Below are 22737 nucleotides of genomic sequence, written 5' to 3'. Positions count from 1 at the left end.
GCTCATCCCTATTAAGGAACATTCGACTAGAGCAGTAAATGCTTCATGGGCTTCATGGGCAGTGCATCACCTGGCCTCCATGGCTCAGCTCTGCAAGGCTGCAACTTGATCTTCGGTCCATACATTCACTAGATTTTATCAAGTAGATGTAAGAGGGCATGGAGATACCACTTTTGGGCGCAGTGTACTACAGACAGCAGTGTAGGTCCTCACATCCAATGGCGATCTTTTCTGATCTGTGTCTCCCTCCCCTCAATTTGGGCATTGCTCTGGGACATCCCATGATGTAATGAATAGAGCTCTGTATCCCGTGAAGTATGAACAAGAAAATAGGATTTTTTTTAAAACAGCTTACCTGTAAAATCCTTTTCTTGAGACTACATCACGGGACATCCCCACCCCTCTTCGGGATTTATGTATATATATGCATCGGGATACTTATCGCTTTGTTACAAAACTGAGGGACTCCCCATATGGGAGGGATTATATAGGGGAGGAACTCTCCTTACAATTAGGGTTGCCAGTGTCCAACACCTGAAGGACACTATCTAACCCATGATGTAATGAATAGAGCTCTGTGTCCCGTGATGTAATCTCAAGTAAAGGATTTTACAGGTAAGCTGTTTTAACCACATCAATACTGGGCCCTTTCGCCCTCTTCCTTCTCAGACCAATTTTCAGCTTTCAGCACTCTCGCACTTTCAATGACAAATGCGTGGTCATGCTACGCTGCACCCAAATTAAAATTTTATAATTTGGTTCGCACAAACAGAGCTTTCTTTTGGTGGTACTTATTCATGACTCCATTTTTTATTTTCTGTGATATAAGTGAAAAAACAGCAGAAATTTTGAAAAAAAAAAACAGTATTTTCATTATTGTTCCGAGTGCACTAAATTCTGGCCCTGTCAAGAAAATGGCCAAAGAATGGGCAATCCTGCCAGTACTCGTCATGGATGCACTAGATGATTCCCCGTGTGCATGAGATGCATGACAGCAGTGCGTGCAGATGCACATGCACAATGTAACAGATGTTGGCGCCCCCCGGCCTATTTAAACCTGCCACTGACACATACAGATTGCTGGTTTGTCTTCAGCTACCTGTATCTCCTGTGCCTTGTTTATCCTGATCCTTTGGACTTTCTGCTACCGACCCGGCTTGCTGTACCCGTTTATCCTAAACTTCTGGCTTGACCCCTGGCTCACGTCTTGACTTCTGCTCCTGTCTGCTCCATTGTGATTGATCCTGGACCAGCTGACTACTGTGTTATCTCCTGCCCTCAGTGTATGACCTGGCTTCCTCCTGTACCTATCTCGAACTGATTCTACTGTGTATGACCGCTGGCCTGGCTACTGATTTGTTTCTAGTTCACCCTGCTGTTCTATACCTGTGGTACCACCTTGCATTGCTGTCAACCCAGCGCACCCCAGCTGCTCTCTGTTAACCAGCTCATCCAACAGTAGTACGGCAAACTGTGCTTCTTTGGGTACTGCACTCCCTGTATCACTCCCAGGGGCAGTGGCGGCTGGTGAAGTTTTAGGATGGGGGGGCGCAAGACCCCGCCCATCCACGGTTGGCCCCTCCCACTTCTCATAAGCCACACCCAGAAATTTCCAAGATTATAGTATGAATTTACATAGTTAAAGGCCCCGTTATTACATCTGATTTATCTGCGTGGGTGTTCTGGCATCACATTGTAACAGTTAGATATTATTATTTCATTGTTAGAGTATTCTGCCTTTTCTATAGTCTTAAGCAAATCTGTTACCATCCCTGAATATAAGCCATTAAAGGATATCTAAACCCAGAACAAACAATTTATTTTTGTTATATTTATCTAAATGAACATGATTTAAACTGGCTAGCATTTCAGATTTAAAATTCAATGCACTGTTCACTTTATTCAGATTCCAATCATATTTGTTCAACTTCAGTCCATTTCCAAGTTTGTAATATTTGGCCACATATGGATATTACCACTATGTGCAGGTGGCTACAATTTATTTCTGAGCTGTGTATAAGCAACATTTATTATAGATAAGAGAATGTGTAAATCATGCTCAGCAGTGTATTGCATAGTACAGATCCAATTCTGTTTATCAAAATTGAAACAAAAATCTACCACTGCTCTCCTCTCCTCTTTGTGCCTAGTTTAACATTCTAGCTATGGGCATGCTTATCATGCTCATAATCTACCACACAATTATTTTTCGATCTCTCTCTTAAATACAGGTATAAAAATATTGGCCAAGATCTTGACTAACTGGCTAAGACACCTCAGTGTATCAGAGCTCCATATTATTAGCTGAAAGCAAGTTAGGGTCAATGGCGCCCTTTCTCCATCATTTCCTATTAGGAACGGGATGAAACAGGGGTGTCCTTTGTCAGCACTCCTCTTCACACTGACTCTTGAACCCTTAGTTTGTAAAATTAGATTACATTCATGGTATTCAAATCGCTCTGGTGGAATGTAAGCTTGACACACACACACACACACACACACACCTTACCTGACTGTGTGTGCTCTCCGCAGCCGCTCCTCACACCGCTCTACTCCTCTTACTTCCTGTTTCCTCTCTCAGGTGAGATGGGAGAGAGAAGACAGGAAGTGACATCTGAGTCAACTCAGATGTCAATCAAACTGCCCGCCCGGCCGTAGTAACACATACTACAGCGCCGGGCGGAAGCTACTCAGCGCTTCAGAAAGCGCCCTGAGGCGGGCTAAACGCCCGCAAATGAAGCGCCACGCCTGCAATCTCATGATTGCATTGGCGTGGCGTTTCCCGGCGTGCAGTGTGACCGGCGCTCGAGCACTTCCTTAAAGAACTTTTTTTTTTTTTTTTAAAGGGCCAGTTTTAAAACTTTTATTTTTTTTTTACATTTTTATTTTTTTATTTTTTTTTTACCACACAGGGGGGGCGGCGCCCGGGCGCCCCCTATGGACGGGCCGCCACTGCCCAGGGGTGCATTGCACTTAGTCGCAAGGGGTGCCCTCTCAGCAATCCAGCCTCACACCTGAAACGTGACAGGCCCAAGGTGCTGTTTACTAAATAAAAAAAGCTTGCAGGGAAAATCAATTTAAATGTAATTTATTTTCTTTATAAATGTTGTTTTTGCTGTAGCAGATTCTATACATGGTACAGACGCGCCACTTTACAGACAGACTAAGGGGACCCACCAGGCACTATATTTAAAGGAATTTTTCATCTGGTTGGATCGATGGAGTAGCAATTCTCAAGGTGCTCATAATTTTGGTGCTAATTTTGCCCTTCGTGTGCTTCATCCTTATAAATAGTTGCTCACAAATATAGGTGCTGCTAAAAACTGATGACATGAATAAGGCGTGATTGTGAAGATTTTTCTTTTGGAAGATAAAACTTATAAAATTCCAGTAAAGAGACACTGTCAAATTTTTCTTTAACTGCATGTGTTTGCTAAGTTAAAACACATTTTTACATAAATTTCCCCCTCAAAAAATCAAAATTTTTGAGTATATGTATGATTTTGTGCTGGGTCACATTCACAGTCATCTTGGGACGCAGGTTGGACACTCCTGTTATTGAACATGTTCTGTTGAAGGTGACCAATTACTACTAATGATTAGCTGTATGGTCAAAATTCAGTCAAAGGGTGTTCTTTGTATATAATCAGTAAGTGGGTTCTTAAAGGCATACAAAGGGTGAATCGCTGTGTAAATGTGGGAGCAACACATCTTTGGGTAAATGGGTGACTTTAGGAGGGTGATATCTAGGTGAATACAAAATGTTGCACACACTGTCATTTGTAAGGGGAAATTTGAGTAAATACGGGAAGATGGGGGGGAGGGTGTCTTTTCAAGTGAATATGGGGGGAGATCCCTGGTGGAATACAGTTGGAGGAATCGCTGGGTAAATATAGGAGGAGTTGCTAGGTGAAAATACATGCGCATGTCTGTCAGGAATGGTTGGGTCAATACAAGAGGGTTTCCGTGTAAATACAGGGGATGGTCTCATGGTGAAAACAGGGAAGTTCTCGGGGTGAATACAGAGGAGTTTCTCTGGATGAATACATAGGGGTCTCTGTGAATACCAAGGATGGCTGCTGGGTGATTACAGAGGGGTCTCTGGGTGCTGGGTAAACACAAGGGATATGCTCTGTATGTACAGAATGTGAGTAGTGAGCAGAAGGGTACTTTTCATATGGGAAGGGCTGTATGGAGGATGGGGATATAGAGAAGTGGGGTTCTGTATGTAGGCGGAAGACTCTGTGTAGGGGACAAGAGTATTGTGGGAGTACTGACAGGAGGGGGGTCTGTGTAGAAGATGGGAGTGCTGAGAGAAGGTGATCTATATTTTAGAAGGGGGGGCTTTGTGTTGAGGAAGAGGGTACTTGGGGGGGGTTCTGTGTAGAAAAAGAGATTACAGAGAGGAGGGAGGACTTATATATTGGGGAATGTCTGTGTAGAAAAAGTATTTAGGGCTCTGTATATTGGGGAGTTTCTGTGTTCAATGTAGAAGTAATGAGAGCAAGGGGACTATGTTTATTGGGGGGGGGGGGGTCTGTACAATGGAGGGGGAGGAATAGATGTGGGAATTGAGAGAAAAGTGTTCTGTACATTGGGTTAGGGGCTCTGTGCAGAGAATATGGGTACTGAGAGGAGGAGGATCTGAATATTGGGGAGGTCTAGAGAAAAGGGGGCTTTGTACATTGGGTGGGGATGTCTGTATAAAGGAGGGGGGTACCAACAGGTGAAGGCTCTGTATATTGGGCCGGGGGGAAGGGGAGAGGTTTCTAAAGAAGAGGAGGCTCTGTACATTGGGTGGAGGGCTATGTGCAGAGGATGGGAGAAGTGATAGGAGGGGGCTCTGTACAATCGGGGGGGGGGGGATCTTGGGAAAAGGGGGCTCTGTGTAAAGGATAGAAGTTCTGAGAAGAGGGAGCTCTGTAGATTGGATGGAGGGTTCTGTGCAGAGGATGGGAGAACTAAAAGGAGAGGGGTCTGTACATTCTGGGGGCTATATGCAGAGGATGGGGGTACTTTGAGGAGGGAGCTCTGTATATAGGGTGTGGGGGGGGGGGGCGTGTAGAGAAAAGGGTACCCTATGTAAAGGATAGAAGTTCTGAGAACAGGGGGTTCTGTAAATTGGGTGGAGGGCTCTCTGCAGAGGATGGGAGAACTAAGAGGAGGGGGCTCTCTGTAGAGCATGGGAGAAGTGAGAGGCGGAGCCTCTGTATATGGGTGTGTGGGGCGGGGGGTCTAGAGAAAAGGGGGCTCTGCGTAAAGGATAGAAGTTATGAGAAGAGAGGGCTCAGTAGGTGGGTGCAGGGCTTTGTGCAGAGGATGGGAGAGGAGGGGGCTCTGTACATTCAGGGGGCTCTGTGCAGGATATGGGGGTATGTTGAGGAGGGAGTTCTGTATATTGGGGGGCTGTGTGAGAACAGGGGGTTCTGTAAATTAGGTGGAGGGCTCTGTGCAAAGGATGGGAGAACTAAGAGGAGGGGGTTCTGTACATTCAGGGGGCTCTCTGTAGAGCATGGGAGAAGTGAGAGGAGGAGCCTCTGTATATGGGTGGGGGTCCAGAGAAAAGGGGGCTCTGTGTAAAGGATGGAAGTTCTGAAAAGAGGGGGCTCTGTACATTGGGTGGAAGGCTCTGCGCAGAGCATAGGAGAAGTAAGAGGAGAGGGCTCTGCATAATGGGGGGCTGTGTGCAGAGGATGGAGGTACTTTGAGGAGGGAGCTCTGTATATTCGGGGCTCTATGCAGAGGATGTGGGTACATTGAGGAGGGAGCTCTGTATATTGGGGCTGGGGTGCTGTGTGCAGAGGATGGGGGTATGTTGAGGAGGGGGCTCTGTATATTGGGGGGCTGTGTGTAGAGGATGGGGGTACATTGAGGAGGGAGACCTGTATATTTGGGGGCTATGTGCAGAGGATGGGGGTACTTTGAGGAGGCTCTGTATATTGGGGTGCTGTGTGCAGAGGATGGGGGTACATTGAGGAGGGAGCTCTGTATATTGGGGGGCTGTGTGCAGAGGATAGGGGTACTTTGAGGAGTTGGCTCTGTATATTGGGGGGCTGTGTGTAAAGGATGAAAAGAGAGGGCTCTGTACATTGGGTGGAGTGCTCGTTGCAGGGGATGGGAGAAGAGGAGAGGGCTCTGTATTTTGGGGGGCTGTGTACAGAGGATGGGGTCCTTTGAGGTGGAGGCTCTGTATATTGGGGGGCCATATGCAGAGGATGGGGGTTCTTTGAGGAGTGTGCTCTGTATATTGGGGGGCTGTATGCAGAGGATTGGGGTTCTTTGAGGAGTGCGCTCTGTATATTGGGTGGCTATATGCAGAGGATGCGGTCCTTTGAGGCAGAGGCTCTGTATATTGGGGGGCTGTATGCAGAGGATGGGGGTCCTTTGAGGCGGAGGCTTTGTATATTGGGGGGCTGTATGCAGAGGATGGGGGTTCTTTGAGGAGTGGGCTCTGTATGTTGGGGGGGGGCAGTATGCAGAGAATGGGGGTCCTTTGAGGTGGAGGCTCTGTATATTGGGGGGCTGTATGCAGAGGATGGGGGTTATTTGAGGAGTGGGCTCTGTATGTTGGGGGGGCTGTGTATATACAGAGGGAGATGGCGGTGAGCGGAGGAGGGGTCTGTAATCAGTGGCGGTAATAATGAGGGCATCCCGGGGGTGATCGGTCGGGGATCCTCCTCTCTCCCCCTCTCATTCAACACAATAGGCAGCTGCTGACAGAAAGCAGGACGGACGGACAGACGAGGTGGGAGGCGGCGCTGCAGCGGGAGGAGGGGGACTCTCGGAGGAGGATGGAGAGGATGGAGAAGCTGCAGAGCCGGCAGCACACAGCACATTGTTAGGGCCCTGGGGGCCCCCGGCTCCGGCCATGTGAAGGACGATGCTGTACTGGAAATGCCCTCGGAGCCGCTGCCCGCTGGGCGCATCTGCCCTCACCGTGTCCGTCCTGTGCTGGATCTTCATCTACCCGACCGAGCGCAGCCCCGACCACAAGACCGTCCTAAGGGAGGTGCTGCGGGAACCCCGGGGATGGCGGAGGAACGGCACCGAGACCGCCAGCTTCAGGTAACCCCCTCCCCCATATCATGTGTACCCCCCATCACTGCCACCAACACTATATATACCCTTATCTTTATATCACCCATTCTCTTATATCATGTATACCCCCCATTACTGCTACCTAATATATATATATATATATATATATATATATATATATATATATATATATATATATATATATATATCCATTCATCGTTATATCCCCCATATAATGTATACCCCCCCATTACTGACACCAACACTATATATACCCTCATCCTTATATCTGCTACCCCCCCCCCCCCATATCATATATACCCCCCATTACTGCCACCTCCACTATATATATATACCCTCATCCTTATATCTACTATATCTCTCATTGCCCTATATCATATATACCCCCCATTACTGACACCAACACTATATGTACCCTCATCCTTATATCTGCTATGCCCCCCCCCCCCATATCATGTATACCCCCCATTACTGCCACCTCCACTATATATATATATATATATATATATATATATATATATATATATATATATATATATATATACACCCTCCTTATATCTACTATATCTCCCATCCTCTTATATCATATATATCCCCCATTCAGTGGACTGACCATTCGGGCACTCGGGCACTGCCCGAGGGCCCCATACCACTAAGGGGCCCAATCAGGGTTGCCAGCCTCAATAAAACCAGGGACAGTATGTAAAAATCTGTGTTTTTTTAAAATCCCAATATCATAGCTGCCCGCCTCTCCAGTACCTTTTCAGTGTGTGTATGTGTATTCTTTGTGTGTATTGTGTGTCTGTGTGAGTATACTGCATGTATGTGTGTGTGTATACTGTGTGGCCCCATAATCTCCTATTGCCCGGGGGCCCCATAATCTTCTTCTATTGCCTGGGGGCCCCATGAGTTGTCAGTCCGCCCCTGCCCCCATTACTGATACCAACACTATATATGCCCGCATCCTTATAGCTACTATATCTCCCATCCCCCTATATCATATATACCCCCCCATTACTGACACCAAACTATATATACCCTCATCCTGATATCTACAATAACCCCCATCACTGCTACCTAATAATAGGTATATAAATATCCTCATCATTATATCTATTATAGCCCCCCATATCATATATACCCCCAATACTGCCACCAATACTATATATACCCTCATCCTTATATCTGCTATGCCTCCCCATATCATATATACCCCCCATTACTGCCACCTCCACTATATATATACCCTCATTCTTATATCTACTATATCTCCCATCCCCTTATATCATATATACCCCCCATTACTGACACTGACACTATATATACCCTCATCCTGATATCTACTATACCCCCCATCCCCTTTTATAATATATGCCCATCACTGCCACCTCCAGCATATATCTCCATCATATATACCCTATCACATCTAATATATTTTCTCCTGAAGTTCATCTATACCCTATTGTCTCCATACCTACTACCTCCATGCTGTTTACCCTCCCATGGCCTCTGTACCAAAAATATATACCCATCTTTGGCCCACACTCCACTACCCCTCACTGCCCGTTACACCACATAAGCTTTATGCCCATCATATATCATATATATTCTTGTCACTATATATACCGATCCAATTATAGTCCAGTTATATATCACTTTATATCACATATACTCTCGCACATTGAGGTAAAAAAAAAACTCAACCCCCCCCCCCCCCCAATAAATGTGTACTTTAAATCAACCACAAAACATACTCATTTGCAAATCTAGAAAAAAAAATCATAATAAAACCTGGTTTTGACTCTATACTCCACTGTGAACCTCATTTGTCAAACAAGGGAGAAAGAAAAACAAAAGAAGAGAATAAAGTAAAGAAAAATATCACCACCAATCAAAATAGATTTTTGTTTATTTAATTCTCTTTGTTTTATTCTCCCTTGTTTCATATGTTTACATTAGGAGATGAACAGCGGAGTATAAAGTCAAAACTGGATTTTTATGATTTTACGATTTTTTTTATGATTTTACCCCTTAGTAAATACTGCCCTCTTTTTATATACTTCCCAACAATACGTACCCCATCATTACACCCACTAGCATATACACACCAATATATACCCAAACACTGAACCAACCCATGTCAAAGGAGAAGCAGAGGAGGCCTGATATGCATTATTCCTTATCTCTAACCTATATACCTCTGCTACTCTGTATACTGCCCTCTACATACTGTACTTCCATTGTAAATACTCCCATCATACCCCTCCCCAACATTATATATACCCCCAATTATACTGAGCCAGCTAAGGGTATGGAGGAGGTGCTGAATCAAGCCTGTCTATTTCAGATACTCCTGTATCTAATATATACACATTTTATCCTATATAACAGTGAAGTATAGAGTAGAAGCAAGGTTTTTATGATTTTTTTTTTCTATATCCCCCACACTGAGCCAATCCCAAGGATGGCAGAACAACAGGAACAAAAGTGCCTGCCTCAGTTACCGCCATGTAGTGAATAACCCCCTCTTTTTATATACTTTCCCACAATATGTATCTCATCATTGCACCCACTACCATGAACACCCCAATATATACCCCCAACACTGAACCAACCCATGTCAAAGGAGATGAACCAGGGAAGGCCTGATATGCATTATATACCCCCTCTAACCTATATACTTCTGCTACTCTATATACTGCTCTTTACATACTCTACTTCCACTGTATATACTCCCATCATACCCCCACCATTATGTACCGTATACCTGCAATTATACTGAGCCAGCTGTGAGTATGGAGGAGGAGCTGAATCAAGGCTGCCTATTTCAGGCACTCTTGTATATTATATATACATGTTACCCTATATAACAGTGCAGTATAGAGTGGAAACCAGGTTTTTATGAGCTTTTGCTAGATTCTCCACATTGAGCCAATTCAAAGGATGGTAGGACAACAGGGCCAAGAGAGCTGGCCCACAATATGTACCCCATCATTGAACCTACTGCCATATACTCTCCAACATATACCCCCGACACTGAACCCATGTCAAAGAAGAGAAACCTGGGGAGGTCCGATATGCATTATATACCTCCTCTAACCTATATATCTCCGCTACTCTATATTCTCTACTTCCACTGTATATAGTCCCATCATAACCACCATCCATTATAAATACCCCCAAATACACTGAGCCAGCTGTAGGTATGGAGAAATAGCTGAATCAAGACTGCCTACTTCAGGTACTCCTGAATATAATATATACCCATTTTACCCCGTATAACCCAAATTTACGATTTATAAGCCCTAATATACTTTAATATTGTATATGAATGATATACCCCCTCTACTGTATATACCCCTCTGTTCTACATATCCCCATGCCAGATGTAGAGTGGAGAGAAATACTTTAAGCAACAGACATTCATGGATTAATTCAGACAAAAGTTGTCAGACAAACCTGTTTTCTTTTTATTAGGAAGTAATTAAAACCTTAAATAAAGGAATGGCTGTGGATAAGGATTCGGTAAAGGATACGGTACTTGGATTTTGCCAAAGCATTTGACACGGTTCCTAAAGTCTACAGGCTTGGAAAAATTAACTTGTAAATTGATATAAGACCGAATTCAGAGAGTAGTGGTTCATGAATCCTACTCTGAATGGTCTAAGGTTATCAGTGGTGTACCTCAAGGTTCAGTGTTGGGACCATTACTTTTTAATATCTTTATAAATGATATTGGGTCAGGGATTAAAAGTACCAGTGTTTTCAGATAACACCAAGCTATGCAGTGGAATAACGTCTTTACAGGATGTCTCCAATTTACAAGCCGACTTCAATGCTCTGTCTAATTGGGCAACTGTGTGGCAAATGAGGTTAAATGTTGATAAATGTAAGTTTATGCACTTGTGGGCTAAGAATATGCATGCATCATACATACATAGATGCATCACGGATCACGGTAATCATCGCGGCCGTTTACCACGTGATCGATCCGTCATGACGCCGGTTCCTCCCTCCCCTCTCTGTACTGATCAGTACAGCGGAGGGGAGAGATCGGTGACAGCAGCGCTGTGGGCTGGATCTGTAGTGCCCACAGCGCTGCTCACCAACAATTAACCCCAAAATTCCCTGCCAATACTCTGCAATACCCTGCCAATACTCTGCAATGCCCTGCCAATACTCTGCAATACCCTGCCAATATTCTGCAATACCCTGCCAATACTCTGCAATGCCCTGCCAATACTCTACAATAGCCTGCAATACCCTGCCAATACTCTACCATAAACTGCCATACTCAGCAATACCAAGCCATACCCGGTGATACTCTGCAATACCAAGCCATACTTGGTGATACCCTGCAATACTCGGTGATACCCAGCCATGCCCAGCCATACCCAGCCATGCTCAGCCATGGTCGGCTGTACTTGGCCTCTGCATATGACCAGGCTGTGGAAGTCTCACACCTGTGGTATCGCCGTACTCAGGAGGAGTAAAAGAATCTATTTTGGGGTGTCATTTTTGGTATGTATATGCTATGTGTTAGAAATATTGTATAAATAGACAACTCTGTGTTAAAAAAAAAAAATGCATTTTAACCACTTCCCGCCTGCCGGCCATCATATGACGTCCTTGACTTTGTGCGGGGATATCTGAATGATGGGTGCAGTTACAGGCATCATTCAGATATCAGCTTTTTCAGCCGGCGATTCTCTACACGATAAGAATGATCATAGTGGCTGTTCCGCTGCTTGATCGTTCTTATGGGAGGCGAGAGGGGACGTCCCCCCTCCCGCCGCCCCCCGGTGCTTCTACCGACTCACCGCTACAATCAAAGCCAGAATCGTTTTTTTATTTTATTTTTTTATTTTAGGCTTCCCAGTCTAGAGGTGAGATGCGGGGTCTTATTGACCCCATATCTCAACGTAAAGAGGACCTGTCATGCCATATTCCTATTACAAGGGATGTTTACATTCCTTGCAATAGAAATAAAAGTGATCAAAAAAAATATTTTTGGGGAAAAAAATGTCAAACTAAAATAAATAAAGTAAAATGAACAATACATTTTTTTTTTTTTAAAGCGCCCCGTCCTCATGTGCTCGCACGCAGAAGCGAACGCATACGTAAGTCCCGCCCACATTTGAAAACGGTGTTCAAACCACACATGTGAGGTTTCGCTGCGAACGGTAGAGCGAGAGCAATACTTTTGGCCCTAGACCTCCTCTATAACTCAAAACATGTAACCAGTAAAAAAATGTAAAGCGTCACCTATGGGGATTTTTAAGTATCGATGTTTGGCGCCATTCCACGAGCATGTGCAATTTTTAAGAGGGACATGTTAGGTATCTATTTACTCGACGTAACTTCATCTTTCACATTATGCAAAAACATTGGGCTAACTTTACTTTTTTTTTTTTTTATAAAGCACAAAACAGTTTCTTTCCCCAAAAAAAAACATGTTTGAAATATTGCTGTGCAAATACCATGTGAGATAAAAAGTTGCAACGACCACCATTGTATTCTCTAGGGTCTTTGCTAAAAAAACATATAAAATGTTTTGGGGTTCTATGTAATTTTCTAGCAAATAAATGATGATTTTTACATGTAGGGGAGAAATGTCAGAATTGGCCTGGGTGCTCCAGAACGCCTGATGGCGCTCCCTGCATGTTGGGCCTCTGTATGTGGCCAGGCTGTGTAAAAGTCTCACACATGTGGTATCGCCGTACTCGGGAGTAATAGCAGAATGTGCTTTGGGGTGTAATTTGTGGTATGCATATACTGTGTGTGAGAAATAACCTGACAATATGACAATTTTGTGAAAAAAAAAAAAAAGGAAAAAAAAATCTTGATTTTGCAAAGAATTGTGGGAAAAAATGACAACTTCAAAAAACTCATCATGCCTCTTACTAAATACCTTGGAATGTCTTCTTTTCAAAAAGGAGTCATTTTGGGGGGTATTTGTACTTTTGGTATGTTAGTGTGTCAAGAAATATTAGTACTTCAGGTGTGATTAATTTTTAGATATTGGCACCATAGCTTGTGGACTCTATAACTTTCACAAAGACCAAATAATATCCACCAATTTGTACTTATTTTTACCAAAGATATGTAGTAGTATAAATTTTGGCCAAAATTTACGAAGAAAAACTACTAATCTGCTAAATTTTATAACAAAATCGAAGAACAATTAATTTTTTTTACAGAATTTTCGGTCTTTTTTCTTTTATAACACAAAAAATAAAAAAAACAGCAATGATTAAATACCACCAAAACAAAGCTCCATTTGTGTGAAAAAAGGACACAAATTTCATATAGGTACAGTGTTGCATGACTGAGTAATTGTCATTCAAAATGTGAGAGCACCGAAAGCTGAAAATTGGTCTGGTTATTAAGGGGGTTTAAGTGCCCAGTGTCCTAAATGTACATAATATAACTGGATACTAACATTTATAGGTATTGTTCATCCTGGGACTATCCGATTGCCTCTTGGGGGATCAGGAAGGAATTTTTCCCCATGCTGGAGCAAATTAGATCATGCTTTCTGTTTTTTTTTTTTTTGCCTTCCTCTAGATCAACTGTGGGCATAGGATTGTGAATATAGGATTGCATGTTTTTTTTTTTTTTTTTTTATTATTTCCTTTTATTGGCTGAACTGGATGGACTTGAATCTTTTTAACCAGACTAACTTTGTAACGTTTTCCACTAAAAGTGCCCCTTTGTACCCCACCACACTACGCCACCCCAGCAATGGAAGAAAAACTGTTAGATTACCAGACTCAAGTACCCCCATATGTATTATATATCCTCCGCTACTCTGTATACCCAGCTCTTTACTGAATATACACCCATCACTACGCACTCTTTCTGTAATATTTTTTTTTCTTCTGTGTGGACCCCTTTCACTGTTATATATACCCCTGCTACTGTCACCATCTACCATTATTCCCCATCATACCTCCAACTACATCCTCCACACTGGTCAACTTTGGGACCACCCATAGTCAGGGGGCAAGAGCAATAAGCCAACTTCAGGTACCTACTTAGATATAGTTACCCCCTGCTTCCTTGTGCCTTCTTAATGTTCTCAGTTATATCCTTCCTGGAGAAGCTGCCACCACTGCTAGCCAAGGTACACATAAAATGCCACCTACAATGCAACCATTGTCAAGGTCCTGGTAGACCAGCGTAAGCACATCAACTGGCAGCGTCTTTTGTGTTCTACAGCTGCAGTTCTTCTCCTGTCTATAGGGCCTGGCTGCAGTGCAAAGCAGTCATAGAGGGAGCTACGCTCTGATCTTCCATCCACACAGATGTCCGGACTGCACTTTGAGTTAAGAGACACGCTTTTTACCTACTTTTGTTTGTGAGTGCAACTTTTATATATTTTTCTACAATAAACTTGCTTACTGCAGGATGGTCGGCTTGGTGCCCCTCTATCTTTTTTTTTTCTCTGTTCATTGCCAATGCCATATATAATGTAACACCCCTTTACTAATATCGATACTCCACCATTCATTCCTCCTGACCATGGTCCTGAATCAGGAGTTACATTGCCACTGCAGATGCCCCCAGCTCCTCTCCCCCTGCATACTCACATCTGATGGACAAGCTGGACACTGTCAGCATAAGAAAAAAGTTCTCCAAACATAATTCATAATTAACTTATAGGACCAGGGAGAAATAGTGTTCATGAAAGCCTCGCAAATGTAGGTTTTTTTTTCTATGAAAGTATACAAAAGCTTACTCACTAAAGTTTGCATTGAAGTGAACTTTTTTTTCCTGGTGGAAAGATCCACAGCTCTGCATGTTTTGCTGACCACACACAGGAAGACAAATTCAAACTCCTGCACATAAGCCCACAGATGGAAACAGCATGGGAAAAGCAATTGTTTTCAAGAAAGGCTTGTATGTTTTCTATAATGACATTGTACGATTTACATGCAGATATTGTCTGGGTGGTCTATAGAGTTTTTATATCTCGATATCCCCTGGGTGGTTTACAGATCCAGGGTACACATACTACAGACAGGTTTAAAGGGTCATTCTGCCTTTCAAGTTAAAATGGAAACACTGATATTTGTTTTTACAAGTCCTTCAAAATTGTTTCTCAATATTTGTATTTGTTTACTTATATTAATCATCAGAGGTTTATTAGGCCTACATCGTTCATTTGTAGGGGTACGACACCTACCAATGGGGTCCTTTTGCCACCCTGATCATCTGGAACAGGAGTCTTCAAACTTTCTATACAAAGAGCCAACTAACTGTCTTTCAGGCTTTAGGGGGGCCAGACAGTGGGATTAAAAGTTGTGGAAATAAACCATGTCCCATCATTGGCCTTAGTGGGAGGAGAAGTGCCCCATTGTTTGGATTTTGGGGGAGGAATAGTGCTCCATTGTTGGTGTCAGTGGGAGGAATAGTGTCCCATCATTGGTATTAGTGGGAAGAATAGCGCCCCATTGTTGGTGTCAGTGGGAGAAATAGTGCCCCATCATTGGTTCAATGGGAGGAATAGTGCCCCATCATTGGTTCAGTGGGAGGAATAGTGTCCCATCATTAATATCAGTGTTAGGACTAGTGCCCATCATTGGTGTCAGTGGGGGGGCTAGTGCCCTACCATTGGTATTAGTGGGAGGAATAGTGCCACATCATTGGTGTCAAGGAGAGGTATAGCCCATCATTGATGTCAGTGGGAGGAATGGTGCCCATCATTGGTGTCAGCGAGGAATAGTGCCTCAAGGGCCAGATAAAGGCAAGCAAAGTTCACATCTGGCCCACAGGTCGCAGTTTGGAGACCACTGATCTGGAATTATCAGCCCCTGGTACTGTATATACTGTTCTATCCATTCCAGGGATCCAGATCACTCTGATGCACATGAAAGTTACATAGCCTGTGGAAAGGAATTCCACATCCTTGCTGCTCTTACAGTAAAGAACCCTCTACGTAGTTTAAGGTTAAACCTCTTTTCTTCTAATTTTCATGTGTGGCCACAAGTCTTGTTAAACTCCCTTGTGTGAAAAAGTTTTATCCCTATTGTGGAGTCACCAGTATGGTATTTGTATATTGAAATTATATCCTCTCTCAAGCGTCTCTTCTCCAGAGAGAATAAGTTCCGTGCTTGCAACCTTTCCTCCTAACTAATATCCTCCAGACCCATTATTAGCTTTGTTGCTCTTCTTTGTACTCACTCCATTTCCAGTACATCCTTCCTCAGGACTGGTGCCCAGAACTGGACAGCATACTCTAGGCGCGGCCGGACCAGAGTCTTGTAGAGTGGGAGAATTATCATTTTATGTCTGGAGTTGATCCCCTTTTTAATGCATGCCAATATTCTGTTTGCTTTGTTAGCAGCAGCTTGGAATTGCAACCCCCAGATTCTTTTCCATCCTAGATTCCCCCAGAGGTTATCCCCCCCAGGTTATAGATTGCATTCATATTTTTGCCACCCAAATGCATTATTTTACATTTTTCTACATTGAACCACTTTTGCCATGTAGTTGCCCACCCCATTCATTTGTTCAGATCTTCCGGCAAGGTTTCCACATCCTGCAGAGAAGTTATTGCCCTGCTTAGCTTAGTATTGTCTGCAAATACTGGGATTGAACTGTTTACCCTTTCCTCCAAGTCGTTTTAGTACACAACACAGATGAAAGTAAATATACAAAGATTTATTACAAATGTTGTACATCCATGAGCAACAATAAAATTTAAAAGTTGCTGGGTCAGTAAATATGCATACACAATAAAAATGTACATACATGTGGACAGGAAATATGTAAACATAATGCAGACATCAATAATACCCAGCATATACTGGCATAAAACTAAAAATTATTGTTGCTCATGGATGTACAACATTTGTAATAAATCTTTGTATATTTACTTTCATCCGTGTTGTGTACATGTGTACATTGGCTGTTATGCCGGGTAACTCACAATCATTGTTGTTCCCACTCTGTTAAAATCTATTTATTTGTTTCAAAATTTTATTTGTCTCAGTGTTTGTTGTGGATACTGGTCTGTTGTTACCATTAGCCTTGGTCCATATTACATCTAGTGTATTATCACTCTTTGGCCAGTTTTATTCGGCACTTTCAAATCACGGGCAGATTCGCGGCAAATCTGCCCGCTATTCAAACCGCTGAAGTGTGAATTCAGCCTTAGTTACATTGTCTTCCATTGATGCAACAAAACTTTTATAAACAGGAGTTGGGTGTGCCTACTAGAAAAAAAATGTTATTATGATTATTATTTCCTTCTATTGTGTTCCCTGTGAGCGATCACATGTATCATGTTTTTAGGTTGCACAGCATCATGTAGTAAGCTTGTATGTGCATGTGTTTGGTACCCAGCCTGCATCCTTCCTGCATCCTCCCCCATTTTCCACCCCAAACACAAAGCATCATCCTTTTCTCAGGCTGACCCTCCCTATAAACCTCATTCCTCTCCCATTGTCTTATCTTCCCTGTCACTGTAATTCATTGGCCAACCCAATATCCATACAGGGATAAGGGGGATGGCAGTGACATAAACACACACACAGACACCCACACCCACCCAGGTTGAATTGGATGAATTGGTATCTTTATTCATCCTACCAACTGTGTAACCCCCTCCCCCCTCCAGGCCTTCTGTATACTGTAAGACAGGACAATTTACAGAGTGATATATGGTGGGATGCAGATGGAGCACATTGTCCAGGATGGACAGAAGGGAACAGGGAGGTGACAGAAGGGGGGGGGGGGGGGTCGCCCGTCCAGGACCCTGACTCAATTTCCTCTGCTGTGTACATCCCCCCCATGTTATCTGACACTCATCATCTCTATATGTCATCCGGTTCTCATGCACGATGCCAGCCTGTCACTTTGTATGATTGTCACCGCTGACACACTCACACGGCTCATGTAGGGACAATGACAGCAAAAATTGTGATTTATTACAATTAATTGGCTTTCCCCTCTCAGGAAGTCCTAATGATATTTGAAGAGGCTTCCATCCAGCTTTTTATATAATAAGATTAGTGGGGAGGATTCAGCGATCTCGTCTGCAGATGCTTTGTCTCATTCATTGTTTAGGGATTTATAAACAGATTCGTGGCTCGGGACAGCATACATGAGAAATCTATAGGCTCCATTCACAAAGCGAACACAGAGGGATGAAGATACATAGTTTCAAAAAGTGACAGTTATTTTTTTTTTTGGTGAGTTTGGTGAGATTTGAAAATATCGGCAACATGGCCGAAATGAAAATATTTTTCCTTTATAATTTGTGTTTTTTTTGTGTCTGATAATATTCGTCATGTCTCGTTTTCATTAGAGTTGCAGGAAAGCTCTTGGTTGTCTGGGCTTTCTTGTCCATAATAATAAAGATGGTTTTAGATAAAAAGTGGACTTAGAAAACTGATGCAGATTTTATGAACTGAGCTGGAAATTTCCAGTTGACTGATTAAATGCTGATTTTATAGGTTTGTTTGCCGGCCTCATTCCGCACATTAGGCTTGATTCACAAAGCGAATACCCCAGGATAAGAATCCTAATTTATAAAAAAAAAAATGACTTATTTTCAGCAGAGTCCAATGAGATTTGAAAATTATGGCTGAAATGTTTAGCCTCGTGTAAAGCTTTGTGCATAGAGCCTATTGATTCCATATGTATCATATTGTCTGCTCCAAACGCCCGGGTTTACGCTGATGTGGTGTGGGACATGTGCATGTGATTTGCACAGGAATCACAGCACATTCCTGTGCGAATGACATGCCGTGTCTCTGGGGTGCGATTTGAGCCATGGATTTGCATGGCTCAAATCGCACTGCATTCGCACCAAACTCGTGCAGGACCCTATTTTGTCTGCACCAGAATCATATTGCATGGGTGTCCATGCCCATGCAATCTTATTCTGCAAATCGCACTGTTTTGCAAACCGATTTTGGACCTTCAGTAACTTAACATACACTCCACAATCGGTTTGCATGAAAGGGTTGTGATTTTGATGCGGTACGGAATCCGTAGCGGATTTGCTGTGAATTTGCACCACATCTAGTGTGAACCAAGGCTAAACATCTGGGTGGTCCAGGTCTTCTATTCTTAAAGTGTGTTTAATGCCTAAACTATTTTCTTTCATTTTGGATGAAGTGGGAACATTTTGAGAACATTTTGGATGAAGTGGGAGCAGCTTTTAAAGAGGAAGTAAACTTAACTTGATTGTATGTACTTATAGGTAAGCCTATAATAAGGCTTACCTATAGGTACTGTAAATATCTCCTAAACTTGAACCGTTTAGGACAGGGGTGTCCAAACTTTTTTGAAAGAGGGCCGGATCTGATGAAGTGAACGTGCATGAAGGCTGGCCATTTTGCCTGACATTCTTTGAACCATTAAAATTCAGTCTAAGTGTATTCATTCGAGCACTAATACACTGCCCAACAAGAATTATCTTGCCTTTGTGGCTGTGTGTGGTGAAGAGATGAGCTCAGGTGTTTATCGGTGTTTAGCAGGCACCTACACTTCAAGAGGGAAGTTTCAGGAAAAAAATTTAAATTTTAAATAAAGAACTCTGAAGCAAAATAAGGGTCAGTGCCCACCTGCAACCCCACCGTTGCTATGAGTGTAGCACCACCATTGCCATGAGTGCAGCACCACCATTGCCATGAATGCAGCCTTACCAGTGCCATGTCTTACCATTGCCAGGAATGCAGCTCCACCATTGCCATGAATGCAGCACCACCGTTGCCATGAATGCAGCCTTACCATTGCCATGTCTTACCATTGCCAGGAATGCAGCACCCCCATTGCCATTGCCAGGAATACAGACTCACCATTGCCATCAGTGCAGCCTGATTAATGCCCACCCATCTGCAACCTCGGATGGGACAGGAAGGGGACGGGATGAGCGCCAACAGATTACATACAGCAGAATCTGTTTTCTCGGTGACCTCTTTAATGGAAAGTCCCACCTCCTTTGATGGACAGAACAGTCGTCCAATAGCAGCGCAGGAGATGGGAATTCCTATTACAGAGGCCACTGTGCAAACAGGAAATTCACCTGTATGTACAGCACTCGTCCCACCCCTCCCCGTCCCCTCCAAGGCAGCCAGCATGTATATATTTTGTTGCTCCTGCCACTTGGGGATTCGTGGGGGCCACAAAAGATATATATGTCAAAATCACCAGGCGGGCCGTTCAAAACCAGAATGCAGACCGTGATTGGCCCGGACATTGGACATGCCTGATTTAGAAGATATTTACTGTATACGCCGCCAATGACATCATCAGCACATGCACTCTGAAGGAACGGCCGCCTGTGCCGTTTCTTTAAATCCCCTGTGCCATGGCAAGTGGCTCCCACCCACATGCGTTGGAGTGAGGCTACGCGGCTCTGGCCAGTTACAAAGCCAGAGTCTGTGAATGAATGAATGAATGAAATACTTGTATAGCGCACAATGCGAACTGAATCGCCTCTAGGCGCTGTGGCGAGCTTTGATCATCTGCTAAAAGAGGAAGGTCTTGAGTTTTTTCCTAAAAGCCAGGTGATTTTCTTCCAGGCGGATGTTGATTGGTAGAGCATTCCATAGCCGAGGCCCTTGGACAGCGAATCTCCAATCCCCCTTGGATTTATACCGGGCTTTGGGCACGAGGAGGAGGTTTTTTTTGGCTGATCGAAGACTGCGGTTTGGTGTGTAATGATTTATTTTCTCCATTAGGTTTTGCGGAGCTTCTCTATGCACGCATTTGTGGGTGAGGCAAAGGGTCTTGAACGTGATCCGATTTTTTACGGTTAGCCAATGTTAGCTCCTCAGCGAAGGAGAGATGGATTCCCAGGGTTTTTTCCTGTTATCAGCCTTGCCGCCGTGTTTTGGATCAGTTGTAATTGCGCAAGTTGATATTGTGGTAATCCTATGTAAAGCGAGTTTGCGTAGTCCAGTCGTGAATTAATGATTGTTCCAACTACCACTGCTTTGTCATTCTTTGGGATAAAAGGGATGAGTCTGCGAAGCATGCGTAGCAGATGGTGAGATCCACTGACTACAGATCCTATTTGCGCATCCATTGACATTTGTGCTTCTAAAATAACCCCGAGACTCTTCGCTTAGGTCTTTGGGGAGATAGTCTGTGGACCCGGAAGGAAGACAAGCGAAGATGGATGTGGTCTCCTGAGGGGACGACCAGGGCTTTGTTTGCAGGTAAGTTTCACATAATGTGCTAGTATGCGATGAGGGAGGGGGGAACAGGTACCCACTCCAGGAAGTTCCCCCACTGCCAGGCCATTCACAAACTGCAGCACACTTCGCGCATGCACATTAGGGAACCGGCTGAAAAAGTGCAAGGCTTCATTGCTAGTTTCCCTTACAAGAAATGGCGGTGGCAGAACCCGAGAGCCGATTACATTTTTTGCTGAGCTTCTCTTTAACGTGTTTGTTACCCCAATGTATCATATTCCTGATATGTGCCTGCTGTACCATATACAAGTTTCCTGTTCTCCTTGTATTGCTTCCTTTGTGTGAAATCCTTGGTGTTCCTGCCAGTACCTCTGCTTTCCTATTAAAAGCTGACCACACTAAGCAGGAGAGCACACTGTGGTCAGTTCTCTAGCTATGCTGGGAACCCAACCTTCTCTCCTTCAGTGATCGGATTTGTCCTGACCCTGACATGCCCCTGCTGCACAGGCATTCACTGGCAAGCTCAGTGTTCTGCTGCGTCTCTTCCCCCAGCTGAGAACTGAGGGAATGTGAGCATTTATAAAAAAGGGGAAAAGGGTATTTATATTTTTTTAAATATCTATATAAAAATATTTTGCCTTTCATTTGTTTTAAACTGAATGGGTTGTTTTACAATATGATCATTTACAACCATTTTAAGTGTGATAAGAGCAATGGTATGTACTGTTCATTAGATGTAGAATTGGGAATGGGAATTTTCTAAAAATCTTTATGAAAGGTGCACTTAGAGTGATACTAAAGCTTCACTTTTAGTTGTTTTTTTTATATAACAAACATGTTATACTCACCTGCTTTTCGCAGTGGTTTTGCACAGAGCAGCCCCAATCCTCTTCTATTTGGGTCCGCCCAGGTGATTCTGACGCCTCCTCCTCGTGCAGTGTCCCCAGAGAAAGCCACTTGACCTGGGGGCACTCCTGCGTGCTTGGCTCTGAGCCGCGGCTCTATGTATCCATAAGACATTTAGAGCCGTGCCCCCCCCCCTCTCCTTATTGGCTCACTCGCTGTGATTGACAGCAGTGAGAGCCAATGGGCTTCCGCTGCTGTCTAAGCCAATGAGGAGGGAGAGCCCCCATACAACTGAGGCTATCGTGATCATCGCTGGATTGGTGGGGTTCAGGTAATTATTGGGGGACTTGGGGGGGGGGCACTGCACACAGAAGGTTCTTTACCTTAATGCGTGGAATACACAAAAGTAAACAACCTTCAGACTTTAGAACCACTTTAAGGGCCAGTTCACACAGTGTAAGTATTGATGAGCACTGAGAAGCATTAAAGTGTGTTATTGTAATGAGTTGATGCACATTTCTGATGTAGTTTCAATTCATTTACTTGCGGTTTGAGTGTGTTTTTGTTGTGCTAAATCATCTTGCGATGTATCATATGCTTATTTCCTATGACATCACTTCCTGGCATATAAATATCGCTGCACACTGTATGCCACTCCTGTGTGAAATAATTGAAAGAG

General features: G+C 43.6%; 1 protein-coding gene across 1 annotated transcript in view; it reads left to right on the top strand.

The window, feature by feature from the left end:
• Positions 1–6646: 6646 nt before the first annotated feature.
• The window catches only part of ST8SIA1 (ST8 alpha-N-acetyl-neuraminide alpha-2,8-sialyltransferase 1), a 118574-nt gene continuing 102483 nt past the window's right edge, over positions 6647–22737 (top strand). The window contains exon 1 of the mRNA XM_077468704.1: positions 6647–7065. Within this exon, the coding sequence (XP_077324830.1) occupies positions 6881–7065 (185 nt within the window). The 5' untranslated portion in view covers positions 6647–6880. The remainder of the gene's footprint in view (positions 7066–22737) is intronic.

Source organism: Lithobates pipiens, unplaced genomic scaffold, assembly GCF_037356315.1.
Source record: "Lithobates pipiens isolate NorthernLeopardFrog02 unplaced genomic scaffold, aLitPip1_a1.2 Scaffold_8, whole genome shotgun sequence".
Classification (NCBI taxonomy): domain Eukaryota; kingdom Metazoa; phylum Chordata; class Amphibia; order Anura; family Ranidae; genus Lithobates; species Lithobates pipiens.
Note: the sequence above shows the minus strand (reverse complement) of the source record. Positions and strands in the feature narration are given on the sequence as shown.